The sequence below is a fragment of the Poecilia formosa genome, unplaced genomic scaffold, assembly GCF_000485575.1.
Source record: "Poecilia formosa unplaced genomic scaffold, Poecilia_formosa-5.1.2 Scaffold106, whole genome shotgun sequence".
Taxonomy (NCBI): domain Eukaryota; kingdom Metazoa; phylum Chordata; class Actinopteri; order Cyprinodontiformes; family Poeciliidae; genus Poecilia; species Poecilia formosa.
This window is the reverse complement of record NW_006800045.1, coordinates 1,736,335-1,748,774: the sequence shown is the minus strand read 5'-3', so window position 1 is coordinate 1,748,774 and position 12,440 is coordinate 1,736,335. Positions and strand designations below refer to the sequence as shown.

The window sequence follows — 12,440 nt, the reverse complement described above, 5'->3', positions numbered from 1 at the left end:
TATGTTTTTAGAGGAAATTAACCTGGCTTGGAATTCCTGTTGCTTAACAAAGAAAATACATCAGTTATCTGTAAATATCTCCAAATATTGCAGTTTTTTACTTACCGAGGCAGTCTGTCTGGTGAGCGAAGGTTCCCTCTGGGCACTGGATCAAACATTTGCCTTTGTGCAGCTTGAAGCCAGGCTTACACTTGGTGCAGAAGTCCCGACTGAAACAAAGCTCGCAGTCTGGCGAGCGGCATTCTGGGAGGAAGCAGAGCGCCGGATAAACATCACAAACTGAAAATCTGAGTTTCACCTGCAACCTGCAGCTCCAGAGGCACAGGTGGTTGTTGTTTAAAATTACTATTTTAAGTTAGAAGAATTTACATTTTTGATTCGACTTACAAGAACTAAATATCTGATCATATATTTTAATAAACATCACAATCAAATTTTTGTTTTGAATAGCGCTTAAATAATGAGAGAAGGCAACAGTTGCTTTGAAATTAATATCTGCTTTAATAAAACTCGCAATACAACATACAATAACTTGCCACTAAGCACCCTGGGAAATATTTCCTAATCCCGCTTTTTTCTTCTTTCATTGTTTTGAAGTGCCAACTTAAAATCCCTTGTTTACTTTTACAGATATGATAATCTTAATAACGTTAACACAACTTACTACTGCAAGTTTATCTTTCACAAACTCACACATTTAAGTTCAAATTCTAAAAATTTCAAGATTTCTATGATTTAAAGTTAGTAGAAAAATTAAAATATTAAAGGAAACCCAGACTGTAAGAGCGGTGAAATTTCATAGTTTTTGTTCAGGATACAGTTAAATTGTAACTCTTTTTTTCTTATTTACCTATATTATGTTTATTAAAATGCCACATAGTGTCTGTTTCTCTCCCCAGCAAAAACTAATTACAAGTTAATTGCAGTAACTTTACATGAAAACTCTTGCTGAGAGATATATAATGAAGGTGACCTATTGAACATGTTTGGAAAGGTCTGTGGGCGACACAAAACATGCTCATTACATTTCAGATAACATTTTTGTCTAATCAGTTCCACCTAATTTGAGCTGTTTTAGGGTCTCTGCCACTTTAAATCCAAATAAGCTGCTGCTGACCACTTGTCCCCAATTCAACGTTTACACTCGCACGTGAAAATGAATGCAGACAGATGCGCAACTATACAACCGTACATCCTTCTGCAACCAACAAGAATGCAGTAAGTGGTTTCTGGAAGGTAAGTCAACAACAAAACACTTGTCTTTTCCAGCAGCCATTGTATAGCAGGAAAAAAAGTCGACCAAAAATGCTGGAACTCAGCTTGGGTTGCTAGGTAACAGGCGGAACTCTGCTGGGGTTGCTAGGTAAGAGAAAAGCAGGATTTGTTGAGTTATAACAGGAGTATTTGGTGCGTATCATGCTCAGGGACAACTTGAGCTGAAGCAGCTGAATACCAAAGAAAGGCTTTAAAAGACTAATTGAAGCTTCAACAGATTACAAGGAAGTCAGGCTGATTGAACCTCTCCCAAAAAACTAGTCTTTTCATTATTTCTTTTCAGGTCTCATCTTTGCTGTTTCTTCATAACACATTTTTACGTACTCATGCAGCGGTTCACGTCCCTCCCTCTCTGTCCAAAGTGTCCATTTGGACAGGAATGGAGACACGTCCCATGATGAGACATCCCTTTCCTCTGGGGAAACAGGAAGAGTCGCTCTGGGCAGCGTACGCAGCCGTTGTCCCGCGAACACTCCAGACAACTCTGACAGTCTTCTGACGTCTCTCTGTGAGCTGCAGGAAGCACATTAAGACAGATCCGGATTAGGCGCAGAAGATATTAAAACAAAAATAAGACGTGGGCAACAAAGGAAAGCAGGGGGGGAGAAAGATTCCATAAATCCTCAAGATGCCGAGATGCTATCTGGGCTCCATGGAAATCCTCGACAGAGCTGTCTGAAATACTAAACTGTAGACATTGAAAGGCTTCCATTATTATGCTGGAAGTGAAACTCCTCTGCACCTTGAATTCACTCCATGTTTTTTTAAAGGTGACCATTATGCTTCCTTGAACATGTTAGAAAATATTTACTATCCTTATAAAACATGTTCATTACATTTTTTTCACAAAATAATTCTTAGATATTAACATTTTTGTGTGCTCCATGTCCTGGAACTCTGATTGGGTTGCTAGGTAACGGGCGGAATTCTGCTCGGGTTGCTAGGTAACCAAACTGAGCTTACTAGGTGAAGGGTCAATGTCTGCTGATTTGTGACATTACATTCTGGAGGTTTTTTGAAATGTCTCATTTTCCATAAACTATAAACCATTAACTTGTTTCCAAAAGCCAGCTGGGTGGGTTTTTTTAAGCGCCTGGTCTGTTCTTAAAAGCAGCAGAAACCCAAATGAAGGTAAAGAAACGTGCAATGTGAGAGTTGGATAATAAAAAAAAGAAATGTGTTGTTTTTCAACAGATTTTCTGTTATCATCCAGTAAACACATCCTGTCTTGTTTTCTTCACTTTGTGTTGTTTTACTCCAACAACTGGACGCACAGAATATGAGTGACATCAACCACTGAGCAATGATGTCACTTCTTGGACGTCTGCAGTTCTTGAACTTTCCACAACTGAAGGGACCGCCATATTTGTTTTTTTATTTATTAGTTTATATTAAAGAAACAATGTGCAAAACAACATTAATAAAAGTTGCTTTGCACCAGATTAAGCTCAAGATAGTTTCCATCTATGGTTCCTGGGTTGGACCTCTTCGTAGCAGGAAGTGGTAAATAATGTTTTTTACAATAAAAAGTTAAGAAAGCATAAGCAGAGTTCCTGAATTAGGAAACTGAATTGTTTTTGTTTAGTTCCTAATTCAATCTGCCAGGACTCATAAATGTTTTATTTTCCCTTTTTTTAATCAAATGACCACATTGTTTTAACACTAAACACAACAGCTGTGTTAAAATGATTTAACACAATAACTCTGTAAATGAACACAACGATGGTGCTAAATCATTCTAACACATTTACTTTTTTTGAATTATTAGCACAGTAAATGTGTCACATGAACACAAAATGTGTCGGCCTCATATAGACACTTTACTGTGTTGAGTTTTGAACCAATTTGTGTCGAAATTACAGCAGATCAACAAATAAATCTGGCAATATTTCAAAAAAGGTGAGATTTTGCAGCAGGTGAAGCTAATATTTACAAACAGAAGGTTTTTCATCTTAAATGCAAAATGGATGTATTTTTTCTAGAGTTTTGCCTTAATTACAGCCCTGAGTGTATTTTCTTTTGTTTTTTGCGTCTCTGTAATCCAGTTAACTGTTAATTGATTAGTAAATTATTTGATAAGTATTTGAATAATCATGATTAGTCTGATCACTCTGCCATAGATCTAGATGTGTTTCGAACAGGAAGTGAACTCACATGGCGGCGGTGGCTTCCTGTTGCCTCCTCATGGTAAACCTCCAGATGCTCGCTGATGAGTCGGGCGAAAGATTTCCACTAACACTTTCCACCCAGTCTGACTCAGCTGTTTTACAAACCAGTAAGTGCAAAGCTAATTTCACCCTCGCTTGTGGTGGTTTTTGTCTTTTTAGATGGAAACACATTTTCTGGATCAGATTAGCGAACTCATCGCTGTTGCATTGGAGCTTCATTTCTTTGTTTACGTCTGTCAGATTGTAACAACGACAATTTTAGTTGACATTATTGAAAATCCCTCTCCTTTTTGAGTATACAACCTCTACATGTTGTTTATTACATCATGTGTAGCGTAAACATCTGACAAAATTACGCTTTGCAAAGCCTGGTTGACTCGCTCCAAACCAGGAAGAAAAACAGTTTTATTTCCCATTCATTTTGACTCAACTGTTACTATGTCCTTTCTGTTTTGATCCTCTTGTACTTCTCTGTTTTTACAAATTTCTCAATAAATGTCCACTGAAAACACTGAAAATGCTTAATGTGGGTTGTTGAGTAACATTCAATGCGTACAGCACCGTTACCTAGCAATCCCAGCGTAACTGTAGCATGATTGGTTTTAGTGTTGTATGTGCCGTACAACGGCTGCTGGAAAAGACAAGTGTTTTATTGTTGACTTACAACCACTTGCTGCATACCTGTTGGTTGTGCAGGAGGCTTCATTAATGCTTTTCAAAGATGTAAGCTTGTATAATTGCACATCTGTTTGCAGCCATCTTCAGGTGTGAGTGTAAACATTGAGTTGGGGCGCCGAGCCCAGCAGCTACTTATTTGGATTAAAAGAGACAAGAGGCCCTAAAAATATAGGCAGAAGCAGACTAAATTTCATTACCTAAAAATGTTTTTGTACACAAAAAATGTAAGGAACATGTTTTGTATCACCCATAAACTTATCCTAAACTGTTCTAGGAAAAATGATATGTCACCTTTAAACTTGTAAAATAATAAATAAACCATAATTATGCATTGATTGAGATGTTTTGAACCAGGAAGCCTCCAAATCAGTGGCATCCAAATCCTCAAGAGTTTCTCTCCTGTGACTCAGCCCTGCAGAGGCACGGTAGAAAGCCCGGTTCAGAGGCGTTAAAGAAGGGAAGCGTCTTAAAGTAGCGGAAAGAAGATCTTCAGGACTGGAGAGTTAATTTTCTTCACTAGAATCATGGTGTAAAATAAAGATAAGTTTTCCAACAAAACAAAAACAAACCAAAAAGTCAAAGCAGATCAGATCAGTCAAATGTGCCGGCCCAGTTCTCATTTCTTTATATTTTCCTTCCTTGCTCTATCAACAGCGGTTTCTGAAAGTCTTTGGACTTTGGCGGTTTTGTAAATGATTTCTTTTGTGAACTATTTCACTGCAAAAACACAAAATCTTACAGAGTATTTTGGTCTAATTTCTAGTGCAAATATCTCAGTATACTTGAATTAACACAAAACTAACTTACAACTAACTTTTTAGCAAAAAAAAAAGAAAGGAGCTAATTTTATGTTAATAATTCCTTAATATTTATGAAAAAATACTAGTTCCACTGGCAGATTATTTCACTTATATTATGGGGAAAACGTCTTGTTATAAGTGAAAAAAATCTGCCAGTGGAAATAGTTTTTTTAAAATCAATATTAAGGAATTATTGACCTAAGAAAAGCTCCTAAATTTATCTTGCTAAAAAGTTACTTGTTAGTTTTGTCTTTAGTAAAGTGCACTGTTGTTTTACATTTTGTGTTTTTGCAGTGTTCGGATTTATGTACAAAGCAATTTAGAAGAGAACTAACCATTTTAAGACAAAGAAACTGAAAACACAATACAGCAAATAAACCAAACTACAGCATCTTTGTGTGCTATAAAATTGATCCTCTGGGTTTTATTGGTTAAGAAAATCAAACAGAAGCAATATATGTCTAATAGAGCGTTTGCAACAATATAAGTGAAGATAAAAATGTAGTTTTTTTTTTTCTTTCAGTTTTGACTAAGAAAGATGCCAAATTACTGAGAAACAACAAATTCTCCAAACCATTTGGAAACGACTCTAAGGTTTTATGCAGATCTGTCATTACTTTAGGATACTCTGCATTAGTCATCGTGTTTAAATAATCTGGGCTCAAAAAGATGACGGATCTGTTGGAGGAGTTCAGAGTTCAGGGCGGATTTTCCCCCAGACAACCGCTGAGGTCTCAACCCGGCCGTCTGAAACGCCGCTCCACGCACATGTGCTCCGAATCTGCAGACTTTCAGAGGAGCTGCAGGTTTAGGTAGCGTAAAACCTTGACCTCTGAACTTGCATGGGATTACCCTGGGCTTTTTTTTTTCTTGAGTTCGTGTGTTTTGTTTTAACAAGATCCATGTGTAACGAGCTCAGTCAGTGTTTCGGGAAAACGGGAAGGAATTTTAACCTTAAACTGAATTCACTGGAGCGTCACGACCAAATATTTCACAGATTGCAAACAGTTTACTTAATGAGAGTTTTGATGGGTTCACCCTCTTCTGTCACGCTGCTAAAAGTGTTAATTTACTTACAGGTCAGACTGTCTGTGACATCAATCAGCAGTCGTTGAGCAAATTCCCACAATGCATCAGGACGCGTGTATTAACAAGAAAAAGGTGCCAGCTGCCTTGCCGTGTTAAAATAATACTCACTGTGTGTGTCTTTAATAGCCTTTCTGCAACTGCAGGCAATTAATGCCAGTCGGGTTAGGAATGCTTCCTTACTGAAAACTATGTTTTAGCCCTTCAGGTTCAGATTTAAAATTGTGTTTTAGGGAATAATTTAGATGAAAGGCCAGTAAAGATTTGCGCTTACATGGAAAAAGCTGATGAGATTAACAAGGGAAAAAAGGAGCCAGCTACTGTTGATTAAACGCACCCGATTTAACAATAATTATCAATAAATGTGAGCTTCAGCAGTTTGCTGCTTTTCAGGAGCAGTTTCATCTTTCCACGTTATGCTAGAGTGGAAAGCATAATGTCCACTCTGACATTATGCTTTCCACTCTAGCATAATGTCAGAGTGGAAAGAAATCAGAAATTCCTGTGGGTGGCATTTAAGGCTTTTTCTAAATGAGTTTAATTACCTCAGGAGAACAGCTTAAACTGTTTTCATTAATTTAAAGTTATTTAGCCAGGTTAGAGTTGATATTTTAATATTTTACCAGGTGTTTTTGCTTTCATTTAGCATAAATATCTGAGTACGCTTGAAATAAGACAAAACTAACTTACAATTAACTTTTCATCAAGATATAAAGCCAACAATTTCATGCAATAGTGAAAAAGTAGTACTTGTTTCAAATGGCACATTTTTTAAAAACTTTTAACATGGGAATAATGTCTCGTTGAAAGTTAAATAATCTGCCAGTTGAACTAGTTATTTTTCATCAATATTAAGGAACCATGACTTAAAACACCTGAAAAGTTACTCGTTTTCTCTTGATTCAAGTTAACTAAGATAATTGTACTGTACTGTGCTTTTGAACTGGATTTGATCATGTTCTAATTGTTGAGTTGGTTGAATTTTTTTTTTCAGTAAAAGTAGAATAAAGTAGATAGATTCTACAAAAATACAACGTTCAGTGTTAACGTTTTGAAAATTTAAAATAAAAATGCCTAAAGCGTTTCGGTATTTTGACAGCAAAGTGTCCCAGTTGCACCTGAATGCAACACGCACAGCTGTTGGGAAAACCTCCCATTAACGGACTCTCGAACTCCGTTAGCTGACCGGTTATGTTAGCCCGGTCGGCTAACCTACCGTTGAAGGGCCGCTACCGGAAGCTGATTTTCTTCAGTTTCTGTCGTGCTTACATTCAACTTGACGTTATTTCAGGTGAGTTTTTAAGTGAAGTTCTGGTTCGGTTCGCCTTCCTTCTCCACTGTAGCTGCATGAGGGACTTTAATGTTCCGAAATATCAAATTTATGAATGAGCGGGAATCCTTTGTTTTGTGTTTTGGTGTCACTTTATAAAGTTTCCCTGCAGAACGTTGCTTTGCGCATTTTGTTCCGCAACTAAATATTAAAACTGTTAAAGCTCAAAATACCAAATTATTTGCTAATAGCGTATTGCATCGTTATATTATTCAATAATTGTATTGATTTTCTTTCTTTTCAAAGTATGCAGTTTTTTATTCGTGTAAATTAACTTTTGGAAGTGAACACACATCTCTGATCATTTTTATTATATTAAAAAAAAAAAACGTTTTTATGGTGATACAGACTTTCTGATTTCTTTCCGAATAAATCAAACTTTTACATCAACTTTGTTTAATAGTTAATTTGTTTTATTATACATGTTTTGATCTAATCAACAGCTTAAAAATGGTAATTAAAAGATACCCTTTCTTTTCTAAATTAATATAAAGTTTAAACTCTACATTAATCGAATATTTAGGGTCAGAAAATAAAAATAAGCCACCAGGGACTCAATTTTTGCCAAAAAAAAAATCAAAACAAAATTGAGAATAATTTTGCATATTTACAAGAAAAAGAATGTCAAAAAGTCATACATTTTCAAAGAAAGATTTGACTTTTTGCTAATTAACAGCATAAATTCGCTATTTTAAACCTAAGATATTTAATATTTAATCACTCAAGTAAGAGCAAAAAAGTTTTTGGTAAAAAGGCAACTCAAGTACTGGGTAACTGATCAAAACATCAATTTAATAAAAGAGAGAGAGAGAGAGAGAGAGAGAGAGAGAGTCATATATATGTCAGTAATGTCTGTCCACTGAGAAGACCTGTTAATTGTTGGGAAATGGTAAAATTTTACAGAAACTACTAGAAAAAAAAAGTTTTTTAACGTCTTGAATTGAATTGAAGTTAAAGCATTCCACTGGTAACTCTTCGTCTACAGTTTCTGTTATTTTTCTCCATGTTTCCTCCCTTTTCTCCTTTTAAAAAACGACCACAGATGCTCACAATTACCTACAGTAACCATAGCAACAGAGAGCCGGCCCTGATGGACAGAATAATGGGCTCGGCTCCCTCTGACCTCTGCACTGCAGCTTTCACACTGAAACACAAAACTCCTGCTGCTTCTGTTGCTTCGTTTTTGTTTTAAGAGTCAAAAAAAGAGGAACCAGGTCCAGATGGGCAACTCGAGCAGACGATAAAAAGTAGAAAATGTCAGGCGCAGATGACGGAGAGGGGGAACGTAAACCAACGTAAATCTGTCGTTGTGAACACTGCAAAATCTTACCAAGTATTTTTGGTTTAGATTCAAGTGCAGATATCTTATTACATTTTAAATAAAACGCATAACTTACAAGTAATGTTTCAGGAAGATATAGGAGCTTATTTAGAGTCAGTAATTCCTTAATATTGATTTTAAAAAGAACTTGTTCCACTGGCAGATTATATTACTTATAAGAAGGAAATATGTTCTGTTACAAGTGAACTAATCCAGTGGAACTAGTTCTTTTCTATCAATATATAGAAATTATCGACTTAAACAAACTCCTATATCTTGCTTGTAATTTAATTTAATTTAATTTTACATTTAATAAGATATTTGCACAGCAGTAGATGTTAAGATTTTGTGTTTTGCAGTGAAGAGATGGATGCAGCTTGCCTTTAATCTCCTTCACATGCCTTCAGCTTTTACATTTAAGATTGTCAAATTTTACAATAGTTAGCATGACATCATGGAGGTAATTGTGTTTTTACGGAGGCATTTTAAGGTAGACAGATTGTGTGATTGGGACGGGATTGTCCTCCATTATTACCAAATTCTTGAGGAAATGCAGGTCGCTGGTGAGCGCCGAAGTCGCCACATACCTGTCTGGCTGCAGCGATTTCCAAACGCAGAATCATTGGAGTCAAATCTAAACCTTCACAAACGAGTTGGAGCACATCGAGCGACAGCTCAGATTGAAAGTTTTTTGAGGAATAAAAGCATAAATTCTGATTTTTATTTAAAGTTAGCTTCAGATAGATGTGAAGAGACATTAGGTTTTATGAAAATATAGGATAAAAAATCTAAGTTTTTTTGGTCTAGCTTCTAATGAAAATATCTTATTCCACTTGAAATAAAACAAAACTAACTTACAAGTTAATTTTCAGCAAGAAATAGGAGTTTGTTTTAAGTTAATAATCCCTTGTTATTGATAAAAAGTTCTAGTAAAACTGGCAGATTATTTCACTTATAACATTTTCCACATTTTATAAGTAAACCACAACAAGCTCCTATTTCTTGCTGAAAAGTTGCTTGTAAGTTAGTTTAATCATATTTAAAGTGGACTGAGATTTTTGAACTCAGCCTGTTGCAAGTAATCAATTAATCACATGATTAATTAAAATAATCTTAATATTTTCCATTTGCATAATTCATCGTTTTTCTCTTTTCTCTCTTTTTACTGAAAACTGGATGATAAAATCTTCACTCTGGTGTTTTGGCCTCAACTAAACCATTTTTAAAAGACATTTTTGCTTTTAAAGACTTCATAATTTATTTTATTTGTTGTTTTGTTTGTTTATTTTAGATATTTAAAATCTCTTCCAGCTCCAGTGTTAAATATTCATTAGAGCTTAAAGTTTATTGATTTTTGATGATGTCTTCTTGCATTACTTGAAAACATTATTGATTATCGCAATGACTTCCAGGACAGTTTATCGTCCAGAAACATTTGTTATCGTAATAATCCTAATTTAAACTACAAACTAGACAAAAGTACTCCAACCTACCTTATGAAGTAAAGTTGCCTGTTTTCCTTCATGTCCATTTGCCAAATGTTACATATTAAACTTTATCCTTCATAATAACTCAATAATTAGGAAGCCAGTTGTGGTTTTCTGGTCGTCTTGGACGTCTACTCACCACTTCGCTTCTGCGTGACGCCCGACCCCATCCTGATCACCTCACAAAGCAAGGTCATCCCAAAGGCAAAGAGTCGCAGATGCATCTGGGCTGCTGGCGAGCGCCCGCTTCAGCGCCAGGCTCCGGACATCTGCGGGGATCCCAGGGGCGGCAGGTTGGGAAATTTAGCTCCACAGTGAAAGACAAAGCGGAGCGTTGGTGGGGGCGGAGGAGAGGACAGGCGAACGGCTGAGAGAAAGCTGAAATAATGGTGGGATGGATGGAGGTGAAGCTGAGGAGATAATCTTGCGGAATCGTCCTCCTTTTCTCGGATTTGATTTAGAGAAGACAGGCGGTCGTAAACGAGCGCAGCACCAGGGAGGCTGAGGGGAGCAGAAAGCCTCGTCCAGACTGCCAGTTTGGAGGGAAAACCCAACATTTAACTACCACTGTCAAATTTGGGATAAACGAGCTCCACTTATCCCATCGCCATCTTTAACCCTTTGCAAGGCAAGCGTGCTCGAACCTTAAGTGGTTCCACATTTGCAGCCCCCTCCTCCTGGCTCTACCTATTGTTGTTCAATCCCACGTTTGTTTTTCATGCTCGCACTCTGCAGGTTTGCTTTCTGCTGCGATGCTATTAACTGTGAGCATAGAGTAAAGTTAATTTGACCACCCTGAGAGAAAAGCAGCTGGAGAGCAGCAGAGAGGAGAGTTTACGATTTAATTGAAGCCTGCTGGGTTTTTTCTAAAGAGACTTGTTGTGCTTGTTAGGCTGAGGAGTCAGGTAAGCACAGAAAAAAACAAAATCTACCTCCCCAACTTGCGAACCTCCAGGTACTTTAAAGGTAAAGTACATCAGATTAATTAGCCGTGAAAATACATCGAAAACTAGCTGAACTGGCTTTACTTCACTGCAAAAACACAGAATCTTACCAAGTATTTTCGTCTAATCCTAATGCAAATATCATATCACACTTGAAATAAGACAAAATTAACTCATAAGTAACTTTACAGCAATATGAGTCAATAATTAATACCTTATAACACCTTAATATTGATGAAAAAGTATTAGTTCTAAGTCAAGTTAATAAAGGTAATATATCTTGCTAAAAAGTTACTTGTAAGTTAGATTTGTCTTAATAAAGTGTAATAAGATATTTGTACTAGAAACTAAACTGCAAATACTTAGTTTGTGGGAGGGGTTTGCAGTGTAGATATTGTTTATTGTTTAGGATCCCCACTAGCTGGATTTACACTCTTTATGGGGCCCATTATTAAAAACAAACATCATACAGCAGAAATCATTCAAATATATGACAAAAACAGATTTAACATACATAACAGCAATAAAAATTACACTTCAAAACCACAGAAACTTCAAGTATTTTTAGTGTAGTATCTGGTGCAAATATCGTTTGACAAAACTAACTCACAAGTAACTTTTCAGCAAGATAAAGTGAAATGTGTACATTTGGAAAATGGATGTGAAAGAAAAAACAATCATCTTTACTCCATTACGGTAGGATGAAGCTTTTACACTGCAAAATCACAAAATCTTACCAAGTATTTTTGTCTAGTTTGTAGTTCAAATTATGGCTGGATGATATGGGGGGGAAATGTATCACAGTATAAGATATAGACATAGACAGATTTTATTGTCATTCAACTGTACATTTAAAAATGTACAAATTGAAAGAAATTTCATTGCATTTATGGCCTCATCTTGCCTCTGGGCTCTTCTCACCAGTTCACTTTGGCTAATGGTAGGTAATGCCGTCTTACCCGTTGAGCCTGAATCTTGGACTAGGTTAAGAGAACCAACGTAGGAAACATCATGCTTTTTGGCAGCTTCACTTCCTTCCCACACAGTATGGACGGCATCCCTGTTGAGTTCCTCAGTGCATTCCTCCATGTTGATAACAAGTGGGAGAAGTGAAAGGGTGTCAGCGTCTGCACTGACTTTTCCTCGTCCGTATTTTGTACTGAACCTGAAGTCAGCAAGCTCCCCCACCCACCTGTAGCCGGCTGCAATCAGTTTTGCTGTGCCCATCACATAAGTAAGTGGATTATTACAACAAATCCTTGAATTTTTCGCACACAGCCCATATTAATGCCAGGAACTCCAGCTTCCCAGTGTGGAGGTTGACAGTCAGCTTATTTGTGTAGCACATTTC

The 12,440-nt window shown here is 36.6% G+C and overlaps 1 protein-coding gene across 3 annotated transcripts in view; it reads right to left on the bottom strand.

Moving 5' to 3' along the window:
* rspo4 (R-spondin 4) overlaps positions 1-12,408 on the bottom strand; it is a 39,127-nt gene extending 26,719 nt beyond the window's left edge. The window contains exons 1-3 of one of the 3 annotated variants that reach the window (XM_016675090.1): positions 12,049-12,408; positions 1,600-1,788; positions 106-243 (exon numbers count right to left, since the gene is read on the bottom strand). In XM_016675090.1, coding sequence (XP_016530576.1) covers positions 106-243; positions 1,600-1,788; positions 12,049-12,316 — 595 coding nt within the window. In that variant the 5' untranslated portion in view covers positions 12,317-12,408. Of the gene's footprint in view, positions 1-105; positions 244-1,599; positions 1,789-10,284; positions 11,025-12,048 lie in introns of those variants that run through there. The other 2 variants (XM_016675091.1, XM_007559707.2) reach the window with 2 other exon arrangements.
* Positions 12,409-12,440: the final 32 nt, after the last annotated feature.